At 31.3% G+C, this 21,480-nt stretch overlaps 1 protein-coding gene across 2 annotated transcripts in view; it reads right to left on the reverse strand.

Moving 5' to 3' along the window:
- Positions 1-586: 586 nt before the first annotated feature.
- Positions 587-21,480, reverse strand: part of LOC134712052 (neuropeptide prohormone-4-like) — a 44,780-nt gene continuing 23,886 nt past the window's right edge. For both annotated transcript variants that reach the window (XM_063573187.1, XM_063573188.1), the window contains exons 2-5: positions 14,145-14,286; positions 5,289-5,420; positions 3,976-4,089; positions 587-2,884 (exon numbers count right to left, since the gene is read on the reverse strand). In XM_063573187.1, the coding sequence (XP_063429257.1) occupies positions 2,691-2,884; positions 3,976-4,089; positions 5,289-5,420; positions 14,145-14,286 (582 nt within the window). In that variant the 3' untranslated portion in view covers positions 587-2,690. The remainder of the gene's footprint in view (positions 2,885-3,975; positions 4,090-5,288; positions 5,421-14,144; positions 14,287-21,480) is intronic.

Genomic DNA, 21,480 nt, shown 5'->3' on the forward strand with positions numbered 1-21,480 from the left:
GCTTGTCCTAAGACAATAACAATCGAAACCAAGACGTAAACTCACAAAACCAAAAGACATTTACATCAACAGTTATAAATAATAAATACGAAACAATACAAACTTGTTATTTTTTTTTATTATTTATAAAATTGAGAATGGAATGTGTCAAAAAAACCCAACAAATTGACCAAAGATCTGAAAACAGCACAAGTTCACCAATGGGTCTTCAACACACGGCGAGTGAGAGAACCGCACCTGGAAGCGGTCTTCAGCTGTCCCAGTAACAAAGATGTTTTATTTAAAGGCATGATAATTGGGACATGCGCATAGTTTGCATACTAAGTGAGTAGTGACAGAAGATGAAGACACATTGTTTATTAAAATTTATACAATAATTTTCACATCTCGTCCGTTTTCTGACTGTCTGCTTTGTGTGCGTGTTTAGTTTTTTTGTTGGTTTTTTTTTTTTTTTTAGGGAGGATGGGATGGTATACACTTTACCTATCAGGTTTAACCCGCCTATGCATTGGGAGGGTTGATTTTTGGGGTGGTGTAAATGTTGTATGTGTATATCACTAATAAATTAGATGCAAAGAAAACTTCATGAAAACAAAATAAACTTTATTAGTATTCGAACAAAAGATACAGAGTTATCTAGCAAACAGCAAGTACAAGCTTCATTTCTTATTTTATCCAATATTGGTAAATAATAATTTTTATATAACCTTCACTTTGTCACTTATATAAATAATATAACCAGTAACTAAGACATAGTATTTCAGTAACATTTAATTGCTAATGCATGATGTGGATGATCGACAGAAGCGGAATAGCTCATATTTCCTTTTCAGTATATAATATAATTTTCATTCCGAAATTGATAAAAAATCTTTTCAGTTATATATTGAGTCACAGAGATAAAATTTCAATTAAGGTAACACAAGTCAATTCCATATATGAAGAATGTGTTTTATGTCATAATTTTCTGCAAATTATTTAAATCAATTAAAGTTACATAACTGTTTCTTTACAATTATTGTTCTGATGCCAAATTGGTTCTATAAAGAAGAAGGAATAAAAAAAGAAAGACAAAGATCACTTTGTGATATATTGAAAATATAGCAAAACTGTAGTCATGGTTATGAAAGAGAAGAACTGATATTGATAGCGATGATACACATCCATTTTTACTATTAACCTTCGTCACTGCGCTTGATTTTAACAGCATATGCATATAGTCTTTGAAATTCGTTCGAACGCATCAAGTAATTACATTGTATTTGTGATAATCACTCCGACCTGAATATTCCGTTGAACTATCAGTATTCGATTTGAAGTGACTAAAAATGGCATCGTTGATCAATTTCCAATTTTGATGTTGACATCAGAAATTAAAAAAGTCCATATATCGTAAGCAGACAAGTTTTCACTCGGTGTTGTAGGTAGTCACATGTTTATTTTAGTTTAATGATAATGACATCTATCTGCAAAAGTTTTTCTAATGATGTTGATATTATACGAATGAGCAAGTACTATTTACGATAAATTAACATGTGATTGTGAACAAATCTAAAACAATAAGGGCGAAAAATCCGCAAAACTTCTAAAATATTAGATAAATCATCAATAAAAACTATCGAGAAGAAAACTTTTTGAAATATTTTCCTAAACGTTTATGTATGATAGCAAATTTTATTGGTTGGCAAACGTAACATTTTCGTTGCCATAAATTAATTACGAACCTACGCGTTTAAATAATAATCTTGATTTGCATTCTTAACAGCTTAGAATTATGTCCCCCTGGAATATTTCAACTGGAATTCGATACACTTATTCAATTCCATTTCTTGTTGAAAACTCTAGAGGATGTCCAAATTGATATTTGACGGCAATCTGTCCATAGCACTCGTGTAAACGTCACCAATAATAAAAGTTATCTGTAAACAGCACAAACAAATTGTGGAAGAAAACGACACTTTACGTAATGAATTACGAACTTCATTAATCATCTACTCTGTTTTCCTACTATTTAGATACTTTTTTTTATACCTATGTATGTTCTTATCCAGTTCATTTCAAAGGCAGTTACTCTCGAGAATATAAAAACCGCAAAAATGACCACATCTAAAAAAATGTTTTAAATTTTATTACTTATCCTATTTGAGATTGTCAAAGCATAATTAATAATGTTTTAACAATGATGTGCCAAATATTAGCCTGTCAAAGCAAGACTGATTATCGCTTCCAATGAAAAAGTTCACACTTAAATTTTTTGGTTTTGCTCTTGAAAAAATAAAAAATCTTAAAAATTTCAATGTCTTGTTTTGTTTCAAAATTACTAACAGAATCAGTTCATTTTAGTCAGGTTAATGAACAAACGGAACTCCAACAGAATAAGTCTTAAAACAACTTTTCAGAAAAAAAATACTTTTATATACTTGAGTGTTAGCGACCTTTTTTTGGTTTAGATCCCTTAATACTTTTACTTTTCAATAAATTCAGTTTATAATAAATCTTTAAATTCACTTGGAATGCGACAATTATTCCCTTGACCATTTATCCTTTTTTTCTATTCCTATATCACACTATTTTGTTTTTAACAAAATAAATATATTTTTGATGCATTTTAAACTTTATTGTTACAAAATATGTTTTTCTGAAGATCATTTTGAATAATATATGGCATATATTGTGACGTCAACATTACGTCACACTTGAAGACCACCTTCAATCAGCCTATTCAGCATGAATTGTACATCGAACCACTCTTCCTGAGGCATTCCCATTTTCAACAATGGTCTCTCGTCACCAGTCAGTACTGCCATAAAAGCTTGATGAAGATTTTCTTCTGTTTGTGGGTCCATTCCAACCATAAGTTTTACCTCTTCCAAATCTGACGACACTACGAAAAAAGAAATTTAGAAATGTAAAAAAATGTAAAAAAATGTAAAAAAAAATAATTTTGGATGTAACGCGTTTTCTGATCGGGCTGACAATGTTATGTCTATGAGCTGATAAATGCTTTTTTTCTATAATTAACATGTTCAAAAGATGTCATTTATTACAAAAATGTAATAAAATGGTTTTTTTTCTCTGATATTGAAAGTCTTATCAATCTTAAAAAATGTTTTATCTAATTAACTATGTATTAATTTGGCAAATTGTTCTCTTATACGTCACGTACTAAATCAACAATTGCTATAATATAGAAAGCACAATTTTGAGATTATATTTATTTTGTCTAGCTAATTCAAATCTATCTGACTGAGTAAATAAAAGGAATATGAAACGAAAACACAACTTATGAGATTAGTTATATTCTGGTCATGTATCCGTCAGATAAATAACTATTTTATGAAAACTTAGGCAAAATAAGGAAAGAAATCTATAACTCGTTTCTATTTCCATTTTTATTAATATCACATTTCTGATAATAAACAATTCAGATTGAATTATATAAGATAAAAAATAGTTTGTCATGGTTTTAACATAAAAACACATTGATTATACCTAATTAATATACCAAATAAAAAATATAAGGCGAATACAATATGATATTGTTTTGTTGTTTTGAATTATCAGAGACGAAATTGAATACTGGATGATATGAAATTGAAAAATTACCATGCAAAATAGTCTTTTTGAAAAATTACCATCTCTACGATTTGTTAATGAAGAAAAATCCCTATAAATGTTTGAGTTTTAATATATATTTATCCTAATCCGACAATGGCCTAGTAATCGGTATGTATATATAATTTATATGCGGCAGTGTTGCGGTAAGTAGAATTTAGACAAATTTCCATGCTCTGCTCAGGGATTATAAGTTTCCACGTTCCAAGAAGTCTTCACAACTGGTTGGCCATGTGCGCACTTACTGGTGAATTTTATGTACAAAACATCATCACAGGGTCATCCTAAGTGATAAGGGATTATGCAATATTTTACATAAAAATATGACATATTTTAAAGAATTTCTCCCACAATACTTACCAACCAGACTATGAGCTACTAACTCTGGTGATGCTCCATTAAATAATGCAGGGATTATCCAATGTTCATTTTTGATTAGAAAATCCTCCAGATCTCCTATTGAAGGTCTTTTTTCTATAATGTAAACAATGAATTATTGCAATATTATCCAAATAGAGCATTGTAATACAACATCTTGCTTTAGATATACATCCTTTCGTGTCTTAAACTAGTTCCAAATTGATTTTGTAAATTGTGAATCATAACATGTGTATTTTAAGGTTAGTATGCTTCTTTCACACGCCTGTGGGTCTTTTCATCACGCATCTTATTCATAGAAAAAACAAAGCATTTGTAGACCCTTAAGTTTCGAGAGGTCTAAGTAGCGAATCGATATTTTATCTTCGCCGACCAAATTTCGTGTCTTTAAAACTAGTATAAAAGTCAGTCTTTCTGAACCAAGTGTTGTTCGTGTTTTTTTGTGTTTTTTTTTCAAGGAGTCGGTGTGTGTTATCTTTTTATATATTATTACATGATATAAGTCCTGCCCATCATGTTAAGATACATAAATGTGTTAACTGTAGCATGTAATCTTGCCACTATTACCAGAACTGATAGTTTGATTTGATGTATGTACTCTACGTAGAGAAACACCAACTGCTTTGCGTTCAAAAGCATCAGAATTCACCTAGTTCATTATTGTTTCAGTTTCATTGATATCTCAGTGTTTTTAACTGTAGTGTCTTCGGGACAATTTTCTTTTTGTTTGTGTTTTGACCTCGGTAATGCTGTTGTCTTTCCTTCTTCGGCTTAATGATGTTTGCTTTTTATTAGCTCTTAGTATCATTTTTGCCTTGATTGATCCTTAGGCCCCCCCCCCCCCCCCTCCCCGCTAGAATGAAATCTATAATCTGTTGTAGATGCAAGCCAACAAGGTCACCATCCGCAGAAAGACATGTTACCCTCCCGAACATATTATTCTGGCTCCAAGCCGACAAAGTTTAACAAACACCTTTTTGCAGCAGACAAGTTCTGCTCTTTACTGAATTAAAATCGTGTGACGGCATTTGTATGTATTGCGGGAGATGATTTTTCTGTCGACACCAATTAGAGAACTCCCTGTATGAGCACCGCAAATGTAAAATGTTGTTTACTCACCTGGAAGGATGTGTATATTTATATTTTAACCGAAATCTGGTTACTATACCATCATAATAAAGTCATACTAACCGAGGATCAAACCGAATCAAAATTATCACACTTCCATGATAGTTCGAGTAGCGCCCTGGTGGCAAAAGAAGTGAGAATAGATTGTAATAGTTTTATAAACTTACTAGCATTACATAAAGCTGGACTTTCATCGAAGCCATCAGGACATTGCGGAATAGAATCACACACTTGTTCTAAAGCTATACATGTTGGTGACGATCGACAAAGAAATGGTTTATCTTCTTCGCAAGGGTTACCTGAAAAGTCAAAATAGTGTTAAAATACTTTGGGATACAAATAGAAGAAGAAAAGCAGACATGGAAAACATGGGTTTTCACTGAAGACTATATTTCTTCCGCAACTTGAAATAGCATGTATACTAATACATAAAATAAAGGTAACAGTATGAGATAAGTGTAAACAATACCATATAATGTAAAATATTGTGTTTTCCTACAATGTATGTGGAAAGATCTGAACACAAAATGTTGAAGTGTATAACATTTATAAGATTAAGTGTACAGCATTTTTTTAACCAATTGTCCAGTAGATGCCGGACAACACTTTCTAACCAAGTATAAACAGTAGATGACAATACTACGCTGTATGTCATAATACGCCGCATCTAAATATATGACAGTCTTTCAATTTGAATTCTTATTTGAGTGTACGATCAGCAGCAATTGCAGCTTTACTTTCCTTTCATGAATATTTATCCTTTTTTAAGTCTTTTTTATATATATAAAAACGTCGACAAAAGCATAAAATCATTAATGAGGTGTTTATGTTTAAGAAAATACAGACAACACAGGAATTCGTCATTAAAATGGGAACTTGGGCATTAAAATGAAATCTTGCAATTTGTAAAATGCACCAAGTTAACAAAAATATTGTGTGTCAATAGTGATGACCCTTTTTTGAACTGTACTCCCTTTATCTAAGCATGTTTATTCATTCATAGAAAACATATCTGATAAGTTATAATGCCTGATTTTAATAAGTTCTCTTTTATAAAAGAAACCCATGAAGTTAATTGAAAGATTATTATCAGAATTTTAAATGTTCATCCTACTCTTTAAGACATAAGAATGAGTTCGTTTGGTAAAATAAAATAAAAATCTGGCTTCTCTTCAATTCACTAATCTATGTCACAGATTTAAAATATTTTTTTCCCACTGTAATTCCTGATGATGAATAGGGATTAATTCTTGAAATGAAATGGCGCGTGGGATTTCATTCTGTCCTTTGTTTGACGGATTAGAAGGTTTTATAAACTAGTCTAATAATTTTTAGAGAAAAATCATCAAGTTTTTACAGTTGTTGATGTGTCGTGGAATGTATCGAGGAAACAATTTGACAAGATTATTAGTTTTACAACATTAAACATTATTACTAAGAGGATAAGAAGAACCAATAATGAAGAAAAACAACAAGCAACTGGAACTCTCTTAATTGTTACTTTGTAATATTGTTGAAGTGATAAAATCGATTTAGCTGTAATGACTTCTTTCAATTTTCATTGAACAGGGAGTGAGAGAGGGAGAGAGAAAATGATCCGTAAGAAAATAAATATCTAAGGCCTTCTGTTAACAAATCAAATCATAAGGACCAAGATATATACAGATCCCTCCCTCTCAGATAGACAAACTTGGCTGCACTCCATATATATCTATAATAAATACTTGTTATGCCATTCATATTATGAATGGTCAAATAAAAAAGAAAGGAAAGACATGTCTTTTAAGAAAATCAAAATGAAGTTCATTCCTGCTATAAAAAATCATATAAATTTCAAAACCGGGCTACGATTTTTCCCTCATGAATTTTGGTCCAAATTAACGCATCTTATACTGTGTTTTGTATGTTTAAAGAAACCAAAAACAGAACAGTGAAGATGAAATAAAGCAATATATCTAACCAATGACATGTTATAATATTGATAAACACGATGTTTAATCTTGGTAAAGAATGATCTTTACTCCTAATGATGTTTATCATCCATAAAAATCATTAATTGTTGTCAAAGAGTATATCCCTACTTTCGTACAATATCAAAAATGAGTAAGTTAAACTAACATGAATAACCTTTAATATATTCCTGTCTGTCCTGAGTCATAGTTGATTCATGAGCTGGGAATGTGAAAAAATACAAAAATACTTATTGGCCGTCAAAAATAAAAACACTGGAGAAAACAGAAAAGACAGTAAGAACTGTTTATGACCATTAATGCGAACTTATTAAAGGCTTAACATTCAGAAATGGGTTAAAGCAATATATATTTGAGGCAAAGTTTGATGTTATCGGCAAGAGTTTCAGTTTTCGAGACAAAGCTTGTTATAATCCTGAAAGGTATAACTATAATCTATATACTATAAATAAAGGTAACAGTAGTATACCACTGTTTATTGCTGTTAAAGCAATATATATTTGAGGCACAGTTTGATGTTATCGACAAGAGTTTCATTTTTCGAGACAAAGCTTGTTATAATCCTGAAAAGTATAACTATAATCTATATACTATAAATAAAGGCAACAGTAGTATACCGCTGTTCAAAACTTATAAATCCATGGACAAAAAACAAAATCGGGGTAACAAACTAAAACCGAGGGAAACGCATTAAATATAGGAGAACAACGACACAACACTAAAATGTTACACAGAAACGGACAAACCATCAGACAAAATCCCACGAGAATAACAAATATAACATCAAAACCAAATTCATGAACTTAGGATAGACCAATACTGTGACACGTCTTATCGCAATGTGAATTTACACTAAAAAATAAGAGAAAACAAACGACGCAAGATATATATATAACAAGTTGTGTACTTTGGTTACGTTCTGGTTGACATTGATATGTATGAGTTCTTTCTATTGTGGCCGTGGCTGATATGTCTTTTCTACATTAAAAAAATGCGTCGTGCGTCACACTAAACGGGATGTAATATGAATAAGTGGAATGGCAAACGCAATTATTTGGTTGGCCAACGCAATTATTCGGTTGGCCAACGCAATCTATTACGAAATTGCGATATTTCTATTGGCTATTCATTAGACAAATGAACGTATCGAAATTATTCAAGAACAATAAGAGAAATAGATTAAACAACTCGTGAGAATTTGGTATCTCTTGATACCAACCCTTTAGACATCCAATTCTCACTTGTCACTAATCCTATAATTATGCAAGGTCTCCTTCATAAATAACTGTTTCCTGTACCTTGCTGTCGAGTTAGAGAGCGCTTGTTGCATAAATATACAATAAAGAACAGTTAAATTGTAAATATTGTCTCATTTCAGACTTGTTATTCATCTAGGACGATATAAATTGTCGAAAAAGAGAGAAGAATATTTTTTAAATTTCAAAATGTATGGTTGATCTTAAATAAAACTTTTTTGTAAGCATGACTTATCATCTGGACACCGACATTGTGTCACCGTATTTGTTAAGTGACACGTTATCATTTCATTTTGAGGAGTGGTGCTGAAAATAGCAAAGACAGTAACTACTGATTCATGTGTCGATTTAGGACAAAACATGGTTGCCAAGTATTATCAAAGGGAATGGTCAGATATAATCCTGTTTAAACTTGTGGTGTGGCATATAATTCAGGAAATTAAAGTCTACAATTTATCTGAATAATCGATTTATACAAGACATTATCTGATAATGAACAAAAGTATGAAGTTCCGTTAATGGCGACAGTAGACTCAAGCAAGATCACACACAATAATGAAACTTTTTGTACTTCAACGTCAACTTTTACCAATTAAATCCATAAATTTTGTTAATCCATTAGTACTAAAGTTGCTTGAACTTTGTTTATTCTAAGCCAGAGTTGTAGATTATTTTATACGGCGAAGAATTAAAACAAACCATCAATTACATTTAAAAAAGTGTTTATACATAAGAGATATTAAAACATAGACATATTTCACAAACTGTATGCAACATTAATATCTAGACATTGCAATAGTGCACACTTTATACCATATTCCCATCAGTGTAACATCTTACGGGAATGAAATTACAGATACGAAATTAATGAGCGAGACAACACGCACCACAGACATAACCCTGGTTTTCTAGACAAGTGTAAGTGACAATTACAAAATTAATAACAATAAATAAACGTTAAGGAAGATCTTCAGACACTATTAATTGTTTGTTTTGATAACAAATATATAATGTGTCAATATAGGATACAAATAAAAGTGAAAACGAGGAAGAGTTTTAAGAGCGAATATTAGCTGTCTGTAACTTGTTATAATGTCAAAATTTCCAAAACAAAATATAAAATGACGAATTTAGATCAAAATCATACATTCTAGAACATCAGTGTGTATTCTTATTGGTAACTTTTGAATGACTGTATAGAATAAAGTCTAGTGAATGTTTTGATGTCTTTTAATTTTATTGTATTTCCAAAAGTATGATATCGACATTAATTAGATCAGGATCAGCCATCAAATTTATAATTTTAAAGTGCCATACTCGACTACTAGACACCTGCAGAACCAGAAACTTTGAGAGTCAAGGTGCATTAAGAAAACGGAAGAAATCATAGAAATTGGTTTTAATAAAACGACACAAACTGATAATTTTTACTTAGTATGATACAACAAATAAGTCAGCATTAAATTATCACAAGGCAAAGTGGAAAACACATACAATGTACACTATACCATAATGAAAAACAAAAAGACAAACTGTTTTAGTTAATAAAGCAGTTTACAGAAGAACTAAAGACACACGAATAGTACTATGCAACCATTTTTGTTAGGCAGTTTCTGCTCCACGAGTGACAACGATTGTATGGCTCAAGACAAATTCAAATTCAGTGTTTAGTCGAATGCAGTTAAAAGTCTTCATAAACGTAAAAAGATATTGGTTGATTCTACAACAAATGGACATTTTCTGATACACAAATATTATCTTACGTGACCAGTCCAGACATAAAGGCATTCATAAATCGGTAAAAAAGAAACCACACGTTTGTCAACTTAATTTTTTCCCCCGCCTAACAGAAATTCTCCTAGAAACATCGTTATGAACAATGTCAAGATAATGTTCTTGATGAACGTTCGTTAATGCTTTAAGCAAACACAAGGTCATATTCTTCTCTGTTTATGACACGAAGGCCATTGGATGTTGGAGGTGTACTAATTGATAATTTAGTCTTAGATTCATGATATTTTGTATTAGTTGTTAGTGGCTTTGATCTAGTTGTCAGAAACTGCGAGTGCTCTCAGATCAGTACTTAGTGTCTTTTTATGTTTATGTGATATACAAGTACCCAGCCACGTGACGTCCACCTTGAGTTTTTGTTAGATGTGTTTCTGATATGATATGATATATTTCTATTATGGATTACTATATACGTTGAACCACAAACGTCAAAATCATTCAATCGCGTAGTGGTATTAACTATTTTTGGATTCTCATAAATTCTACCTATAACTTTTGGACTAGTTTGAATATCGGTCTATTTCTGTAATTTATTCTTACATACTTTTGACTTTTTAACCCTGTATGCTTACATTGCCTATGTAAATTTTAAAACTGTTTGTATGCACATTGAATGACAAATGTATGTGACGTATAAAATTTTCTGACGTCAGACACTCAAATCAATTAATGTGTTCGTAAATAGAAGATGTTTTTGTGTTCGGTTAAATTGTCCCCTTTTAAAATTGTTATACGATGATGACTGATGTACCCATATTTTAACTATTTTATTAATTGTGACTGTTTATTTAACGCATCATGTAAATATAACGGAATTTGATGAGACTGTTATTAAAGTGAGAGGGTTAGCGCTATAGAACCATGTTCTCCTATTTATTTGTATTGTAGTCCTGTAATATTATGTTGTCATTACAATGTTATATTTAACTTTGCCATTAAAGTGCGAGGTTTGGCATGCCATAAAACCAGGTTCAACCCACCACTTTTATTCCCCTTTAAAAGTGTCCTGTACCAAGTCAGGAAGATGGTCATTGTTATATTATTGTTCGTTTCTCTGTGTGTTGCATTTTAACGTTGAGTCGTTTGTGTTTTCTCTTATTTTTGAGATATTGAGATAAGACGTGGCACGGTACTTGTCTATCCCAAATTCATGTATTTGGTTTTCATGTTATATTTGTTATTCTCGTGGTGTTTTGTCTGATGCTTGGTCCGTTTCGGTGTTGTGTCGTTGTTCTCCTCTTATATTTAATGCGTTTCGCTCGGTTTTGGTTTGTTACCCCGATTTTGTTTTTTGTCCATGGATTTATGAGTTTTGAACAGCGGTATACTACAGTTGCCTTTATTAATCCACCATTTTCTACATTTGAAAATGCCTGTACCAAGTCAGGAATATGACAGTTCTTGTCCATTCGTTTTTGATGCGTTTTGTTATTTGATTTTGCCATGTATTATGGACTTTTCTAATTGATTTTCCTCTGAGTTCAGTATTTTTGTGATTTTACTTTTTTATCTATTGGTATCCATCTGATGAGTTCAGCCTTTTTCTACTGATTTTTATAGTCCGTTCTTATGTTGTACTGTTACAACACTTTCCCAGGTTAGTATGACAGTTGGGATCCTGCTAAAATGTTTAACCCTGTCACATTCTGTTTTCAAAAAAATGTATGTCCCATTCAAAACGTGCAATGTAATCACCGAGCAGAAGGCGAGTGCAGCACGTGGCATGTTATGTGGTTGAAAGCTGTACCAAGAATATTTCTTTTAGGTCTTACCGTTTGACAATAACTACTCATCAAAGATGTTATTTGTTTGTTTCCCGATGTAATACCCTTCTCAGGTCATAGAATTTATTGACTTTCCATCATATTTAGTCAATAAGCACATTTTCTGACAGTTTAATTCCGTGACTACTGATTAATTGCTTTCTTTTTATAACATCCAGATATAGTAAATTACAACAAAGTAACTTAAGTATTCAGTATTCAACGTATATTTCCCAAAATGACAGTAATGGTAGAAATATCTACACTTGTATACAGTGTAGCACGAGATTTGAACATATTTTGTCAGTCTGGTCATAAAAGGTAACATTACGACAGTCATCCAGACAGAATATAAGAAAAACAAAAGCATTATTGCACTTTATGTATGATAATCTACTATTTATTCATTTGGATATTTGGAAATCGCAATTTGATGTCCATTTATTTCCTTGCCAAGTAATATCAGCTACATCAATGTAGATGTGACTGAAAGCAATAAGTTTTGCTTTTTGCATAAATTCACCAGAATCTATTAATTCCACCACACTCTGTTAATTCCCTATAACTTGTCATGGAAATTAATTAAAGCTAAAGATCGCATTAAAAGATTCTTTTGATTTGCACAATCATACCATATAGCAATTATTTTATTATAACTCTAATTCATATCAAAAGAAAGGTAAAGATTAGTATCATAAGGTAAAATTCGAGACTATGAAACAACAGATTGTTCGGAATGTTTTAAGACGTCTCTTACAGTTGTGTTAGTTGTGTCAAATATTAGACCTACACAAGTTTACCAATGTTCAAATTTCGAAAATCGTAAATGTTGGTCCTCAATGCTCTATAACTTCGTACTTTATTTGGCAATTTTTACTTTTTTGGATTCGAGCGTCACTGATGAGTCTTTTGAAGACGAAACGCGCGTCTGGCGTATTTACAAAATTTAGTCCTGGTATCTATGATGAGTTTATTTAGAAACATAAATCATGGTAACAAACAAAAACTGAGGAATATGTATAATTTCAAAAAGACAGTATTGAATTTGATGAGACTGTCGACAAAGTGAGACGTTTAGCGCTATAAAACCAGGTTTAATCCACCATTTTCTACATTTGAAAATGCCAGTACCAAGTCAGGAATATGACAGTTCTTGTCCGTTCGTTTTTATGTGTTTTGTCATTTGATTTTGCCATGCGATTATGGACTTTCTGATTTGATTTTCCTTTGAGTTCAGTTTTTTTGTGATTTTACTTTTTTTTTGCATGTCAGAAATAGCCTAATGACATTATAATTGAAAGTCCTGCGATAATGCTTTTATTTGCCCCTTCTTAAAATTTTTTTGGTGATATATCACTGAAATATTATACAATTCATGATCTTTTTTTTAATGTGTTGATATAAAACTACATTCCCATGGTTTCCGGAGGTCTATGGAGGCCATCATGACTTTCTTTTCAGTTACGGATTATCTCTGTCACAGATAATAACTATAAATATGTTCCAATTTTCGTTACATTTCCTTTCCTCTAAGACTACGTGTCACCAAATGTAAATGTTGTAATGTTTGTCTCGCCTTGATGTCGACGGCTCCAACACATTGTCATATAGTTTGTGATTATGTTAGTAAAAGAGAACCACTAATGGTTAATAAATGATGTTTGGTAAACAGTTGTAACTCATTTCCATAGATTTCATTTTGACCCGCCACATCAGTCAGGAATGGTAGACTATGACGTTTGAGCATGGGTATACATGCTACACAGACGAAGTATGTCTCTTTGTTAAGAGTTTAATTACATAAGTAATACGACTGATGTCTCTAGCGCCGCTATATGCCTACTATTTGACTGGGAAATTTTGGTGAGACTCGTATATAGCAGTTTTATGTGTAGTGTTCTTCATATCGGTTTCTTTCTTTGAGTCAGGTTTCCATCTTTGACTTGAAATTTTCATTGCGTCCATATTGATATCGTGTTTTTTTTTTTACATTTGTATTGAATAGAATATTTGAAAAATAAATACCTTTAAGGAAAAATCATATCTGTTAAATTGAATAATATACCAAGGCATGCAAGGAGGTTGTATGATCGCGCTGATATTACCAGTAAACTTTCTGATTTTCGGAATTTAAGATAATTATAAAACAAGTCACTGGAGTAGGAAAACAAGATTATGGTTAAAAAATAGATTTAAAAAAACTCAGATGTGATTAAAAGAATACCTTGAAAATAAGAACTCACCTGAACATTGATTATTTCGCTTTTCTATGTATGGACGTCGAATTTGTCTTAATCTGGAAAAGTCTATTTTCATTCCATATACACATGCACACAAAAGTCCCAATAAATACACTATTATTTCCTGCCGCCCTAACAATCGCATCTGAAAAAGAAAATTAAACAATTGAATAAAAAATACAATACAAATGAAAAAAAAACAGCATTGAGTCAGATAACTAAAAATAGTAGCTACTGAAACAACAACTACAACAAGAGCTGAACTACAACATACATAAGATAATTTCGATGGCACCATGATAAAGTAAATACACAAATATGCATTATACATTTACCATTATCTGTTACACTTTCGATACACAGAGCATAAATAACTTTTTAGAGACTACAGTATGAATTTCCCCGAAACGTTTTAGACACTGACAACAAACAGCAAAACAACTGCGCATTCTAATTAACTTATAACCAGTGACATCGTAATTGCAGTGGTTGGCTTATAAATTATTAAAACATTTTAATAAACGAGTTTCAGTATTGTTTAATGACATTGAAAATATGAAATTGCATAAATCATAGTTCTCATGAACTAGCAAAGCGTATGCATATATATTTGAAAAGTGCATGTGTCGATATGAAATCTAAAACTATTATTTTTAAGCACGTGCAACATTTTTGCAAATCATGGCCCTAAGGCATACTTAATATCATTTACAAGAATATGGTTTATGAATTGTCAAATTATTCCTTCCTTGACCCTCGAATCAATTGCTGTTCGAGCGTTCTGGTGAAACTTCAGACAGGGAAGTTAGCTTTTAAATGCGCTTTTCCTGTCCTGTTCTAATTAGTTATCAAAGGTACCAGGATTATGATTTTAATATGCCAGACGCGCGTTGTCTACATAAGACTCATCTGTGGCGCTCAGATCAAAATAGTTATCAAGCCAAACAAATACAAAGTTGAAAAGCATTGAGGACCCAAAATTTCCCAAAGTTATGCCAAATACGACTAAGGTAATCTATTCCTGGAATAAGAAAATCCTTAGGTTTTCGAAAAATTCAAAGTTTTGTAACAGGAAATTTATAAAAATGACCACATAATTGATATTCATGTCAACACCGAAGTGCTGACTACTTGGCTGGTTATACCCTCGGGGACGAAACGTCCACCAGCAGTGGCGTATATCTAGTGGTGTAAATAGTTATCAAAGGTACCAGGATTATAATTTTAATACGCCAGACGCGCGTTTCTTCTACATAAGACTCATCAGTGAAACATTGGCAATTTACATCATTTTGATAATTCTTTGAATATAGCATTACAATTTGGGAATTATCTATTTTATGTATGAATATTATAAACTTAAGGGGAATGGTTCAATACAAGGGAAGGGGTTTAATTGCTGACAAGACATAATTTCAAACACCTAAGCAAAAAATACTAAAGATGCCATGCTTGATAGTTAAAATGTTTAAAACTAATTAAATGGTGAAATTACATTTTGTGTTTTTCATTGTTGTTTATATGTATCAACTTTTAGCACTTTAAAATTGGTTTCATATTCAAATTTCTATGTTTGCTTATGATGCTGAGAATTCTGATGACATTTGCATACCTTTGTATATGATTGTAACACACTTGATTAGATACCTGCCAGACTATTACGAAGTGTTTTTAAAAGTATGTTAAAAATATCAACTGACTAGAAAGTGGAAATACCAATGACAATTAAGTTGTAGTGAATCGACAAACTAAAGTCAGGAAAAAAGACAGCGATGGTCATTTAATTGTATCATAAGCATCAATCCCATATTCCATCTCAATATGGTCAGTATCTGACCATTATGTTGATAATGTCATTGAAACATTAATTACCAAAAATGCCTATGAAAAACTGCATTAAAGTATTGATGGATATCAGATACTTTAAGGTCTTATATTTCTATCAAGCTATTTGTGGTTTTCCTCAACCAGTAATAATGACATCAACAATTCTCGATCTTTCATTCATGTAGAGAAAAGTAATGAGATGAAAGTTTATTTACAGCCTCAATAACGAAATAACAAGACAAGGTTATATATAAATCGTCAGGGGACACCTTTTCAAGCTTTTGTAATTGTAATGAACCCATTATGACGTCTTCTAAATGACAATTTCTGCTAAAATGCACGCACAAGAAGAATTTAGAATATGATTAGGATAAGTCCTTTGCATTTTCTACATCTGTACCAAGTCAGGAATATGACAGTTGGTTGTTTTTTTGGTGTGTTGAAGCTTTTGATTTTGCAATTTTCTCAAAGACCTTCCGTTTTGGATTTTCTATGAAGTTCGGTATTTTTGTTACTAAAAGTATTTCACTTTTGCATCATCAGAAAATAGTTAAAATGACAGCTGTTTTTGTTGTTTACATTTCCAATCCCATTGGTTTAATTGAGCTTGTGTCATTTGATCTGTATTTTAACCAAATAGAAAATGATAAAATGTTTTTCTTTTACTTTTCTTTATTGTTTGGACTTGTTATTGACACTGCAGTCCATTGTCTTATTCCTAACAACTCTTTGGGTTGGTTTATTAAATCTACTAAAAAATACAACAGCGGATATTAAACTGCAGACAAAATGATTAAATGAGCATTTGCATTATTTACAAACAATAACTTTATCACCATTTGACATTAGGAAATTGATACTGAAGAATTCGAACTGTCAATAACATGTCATCAAATATATATTTTTGCAATATAATGTGTGAATTCGAGGCAATCAGTATAAAGGGCTCTCAATGTAAGACGTTTTAATAATTTCAACATCGGAATATTCTAATTCAATCTGTTGAGATATCAACGGTAACCCCACCGCCTGCACTATATCCCATTCCGTTGATAACTCGATCAACTATAAAATATGGATGTTGTTTTTCGGGTGATGACTTTCTCCTTTGGCTTAATTTAGGACTGTTATATGGTAGATGAAGTACAGATACTTGTGAAGCTCGTCATTTTTACAACACAATGTTACTTCTGTCCATCTGATTTACAACATACCTTAAAAGATGGCAACATCATTGGCATATACCGTCACTTTAATTTTTAATGGTTAATTTTTATTTTAAGTATAAGTCATATAATGTCTGATCTGTGATACTAGAATGAACCCTGTCAGTTAAAGGCACTGTGTTTTGTCTTTGTTATTTAATTTGAAATATACCCATCATCAACCCATGCATGCATACATACTATGTTGATTCAAAAAGTGGGTAGATTACAAGCAAATGAAAATGTCAATTTCCTGGAGAAAACGAAATTCAAAAAATATTAATATTGAATTACATATTTTTAAGTATAGCATAATAAATTTTATAGGTGGCAACTGATATTATTTCTATTAATGTTTCATCATTAACCTTTAATTATACAACGCATTTTGAGGATGTATGTCTCATTACAATATCAATTTTCATATAAATCTTGCCTCGTGTTCCCCAGAGTATTTGATCAGAACAACTGCTGCCGAATGGAAGTTCGCCAATGAAAAGGATAACATTGAACAATTAGATGATATGTGATATAGTTGTATCATATGTAATGAACATGAAGCATACTTCAAATGCAATGTACCGCTTTCAATAAACAACTTGATATAATCTTTTGACGTTTGTGAATTATTTATCAAGGTTTTTTGAAAATTAAATTGATTGTTTGATTTTTCTGTTGCATGCCTATATTTAAAAATCCAATGTTATTTCAAAATTGAAATTTAAAATCAAAATTAAATGTTACCAAAAAGTGAATTTACGGAGCATTCTCTGGAGTTTGGAAAAAAAAACTTTCTGGAAGGTGCCGATACCCACATACTTTTGACATACAGCTTGTAAATAACTCATCATAGATACCAGGACTAAATTTTGTATATACGCCAGACGCGCGTTTCGTCTACAAAAGACTCATCAGTGACGCTCGAATCCAAAAGAGTTACAAAAGCCAAATAAAGTACGAAGTTGAAGAGCATTTGGGACCAAAATTCCTAAAAGTTTTGCCAACTACAGGTAAGGTAGTCTATGCCTGAGGAAGAAAAGCCTTAGTTTTTTCAAAAATTCAAAATTTTGTAAACAGTTAATTTATAAATATAAACATATCAATAATAATTCATGTCAGCACAAAAAGTGCTGACTACAGGCTGGTGATACCTCGGGAAATAAATCTACACCAGCAGTGGCATAACTTTCAAACAAGGAGAACTTTAATATTGCTTCGTAAGTGTATGTGATCCTTTGTTTGATATGAATAACGAAAAATATCAAATATGTTTGAAGGTTAAATAAATCATGAAATATTAATGACTTGTGGGTGGTATTGGAAGAACAATAATAAAATCAACACCAGAATTTTAATCTTTATAAAACAATAAAAGATGCAAATAAATCTAATCGTTATAATAAAATTCCAAAGTAACGATGAATTATCTGATATTAGTCAACTACGTTCTGGCCTTCCATGATAATTTAGATTTAAACTTTAAACAGTTCAACAATTAATAGAAAAGTTCAATTTAATTACTGAAGACTTGTTAAAGTTAATTAGATTGTTTTAGAGTGACGAGGTTTATTTCAATAAGCTTGGATAAACACGACTTTTCCAATAACTGTATGAGAATTTTTCTTGGATTCATTTAAAGTTAAAAGGGAAGAATTTTACCATTACCTCACCGTCATTTTGTGAAATTAAATGGCAATGAAAAAAATCTTTCATCATGTCAAACTGGGTATCATCACATGCACTTACGAAAAAGAGCTTAGGAATCTGAAATAGCCATACTAATTTTAATTCAAATTGAAAAAAATACACAATATCAATTATGTATCTTTTTGAACATTTCGCCTTACTAAGGGTTAAGATTAAGAAGAGAGCCGGATATACGTTAATGTGATTGAAACGACTTAAAAGAATAATCAAAAGACATATATAGGTGAACCATACAGTCCTCAACTGTCAATACTATATGTAAAGCGGAGTCGTACATCTTTTTTTTTTCTTTCTATTCTATTCTTTATTTACTTTAAACACTACAGTTTATCAGTATACATCCAACAGAGATTTCAAATGATCGATCTAGTTTCAATACCAAATACTTCAAAAAAACAAAACATATATTGCATAATAGAAATCGACGAAGACTACGTTGAAGCAACAATATTTTGCACATTAATAGTCGAATTTGGATTCTTTATAATAAGTTAAGTGATCTTTATATTTGCTTACCTCCCCTTTTTGTTCAGATTACTTATCTCCAAGACATATACTACTACTTTAATACACTGGTTCAAGAAACTTGATATTTAACAGAACTTTTCGAAAAATTTAATTATAATCTTGAAATGAAAATTAGTTGAATAAGAATAGGTCCAATTTTCGATTCTATTTATCAATTAGCTTTATTGAGGGTGGGCTGAACAAAATTTTCTATAAAATTACTTTATTTGAAAATTAAGCGGGATTTGAAGCCAATTATAAGGTTGATGATGACATACAGGCACTCGATCTGTACTTGTTTCATATTCAGCAATTACTGGTAGGTATTTCGGTATTTTTCTATTGATCATAGCGACATTTTGTAGATATTTCATAAATCATATAATTCTATCCCATATTAAAGACTTGAAGTCCACACAATTCAGCATTGGCATCGAATCTAGCATGCCATTTGGTGGAAAACTTAATTTACCTTTAAAGTACTATTATCTGTGTTGCATTTGCTGTTATAATCTGCAACTTTATTAATGCAGTGTTTCATTCAGTATTAAGAGCAGTTATAACGTTTAGGTTTTCATTCAGTTATAGTTCGAGTACCTATCTAACTGGTTTTAAAATGTTCTGTTAGGAATAAATGTCCAAATTATCAAAATTAATGAAAAGGCATGCTGTGGGATAGAAGAGTAGGGATGGAAATGATGACAACACTTTTCGCTTTCTTCTTCAATCGTTTGTAAAAGGCCATAAATGACTTCTAACACAATTTACTTTACTGTAAAACGGACGGATAATGAAGCTGCTATTATACGCTCAATTATTAAACAAAAGATTTATAGTTTAACAAAACACATGCGAGTTAACCAAGTCTCACAACACTATTAAATGATTCACACAAACACCGAACACGTCTATGGTATTCAGGTATTATATAATATTCAAATTTAATAAATAATTCACAAAATTTCCATGAAAATCAATAACCCAAATCGCGATCTGGATAACAAGTAAAGACTATACAGACAAGAGAACATTGTCAAATGAAAAATCGCATAATAAAGAACGTGCATACCAGAAAGCATTCAAATACTTTTCAGAAAATGTTTGTACCTAAACCCTTCCTCCGAAAGAATGGAATGCTAGTACTTTATATGTCGCACGGGAATTTAATTATCCAGATAAAAAGTATAAAGATATAAAGATGTGGTATAATTACTAATGTGACAACTACGTCAAGGTACGTCCTTCATCAATGAACAAAACTCATACCGAATAGTCTGCAATTAAAGGCAAATTAGGAAACGGTTCGACAAAGAATGCAAGCAAAACAGTGAAAGAAAAACAAAAAACGACATGTTTCTTTCAATATTTTCTTTTCGCCCAAAACGAGCGAGACGGTGTTTGTGTCTTTTAAGGCTTATAGAAATCCAAATAGGTTTGATATTAAACATGAAATTTTGGCATCCTTATAAGTTGTTTGTATCTACCAAGGCTGATAGGTATCAAAATAGGTTTGATTTCCTACAATGATCGTACAGGATGCAAAAATTTCATGTTTAATATCAAACCTATTTGGATGTCTATAGTTGTTACTCACATTGTGCGAAAAGGAAAAATTTAAAGAAAAATGCATAGTTTAGATTCACATGAATAAAATTCTCAATAAATCTATGTGTTTCCGACTATTTAACACATGTTACACACACCATGCACATTTCTCAATACAATGATCAGTGGAAGCTACAAACGTACGGACACACAACGATTACTGGAGAGAGTAGTAAAATTCCACTGTTTTATTTGTATACAGTGTATCCAACATTAACATTTATTATCATTTGACTTTGCCGTTTGATTAGGGACTTTCCGTTTTGAATTTTTCTCGGAGTTCAGCCTTTTTGTGATTTAAATTTTTATTGTATTTAGAAACATACATCTGAGATCCAGCACTATGGAAAATAAAATATACTAAGAAAGATAATATTACGTCTGCAAATCACCGTTAGATTTAAAATCTAAATAATGGGTTTATAAATATTTTTGCATAAGTTGTCAACATCTTCAGCAATAATAATCGCTACATTGTAAAGTCGCAT

The sequence above is a fragment of the Mytilus trossulus genome, chromosome 3, assembly GCF_036588685.1.
Source record: "Mytilus trossulus isolate FHL-02 chromosome 3, PNRI_Mtr1.1.1.hap1, whole genome shotgun sequence".
In the NCBI taxonomy this organism is placed as follows: Eukaryota; Metazoa; Mollusca; class Bivalvia; order Mytilida; family Mytilidae; genus Mytilus; species Mytilus trossulus.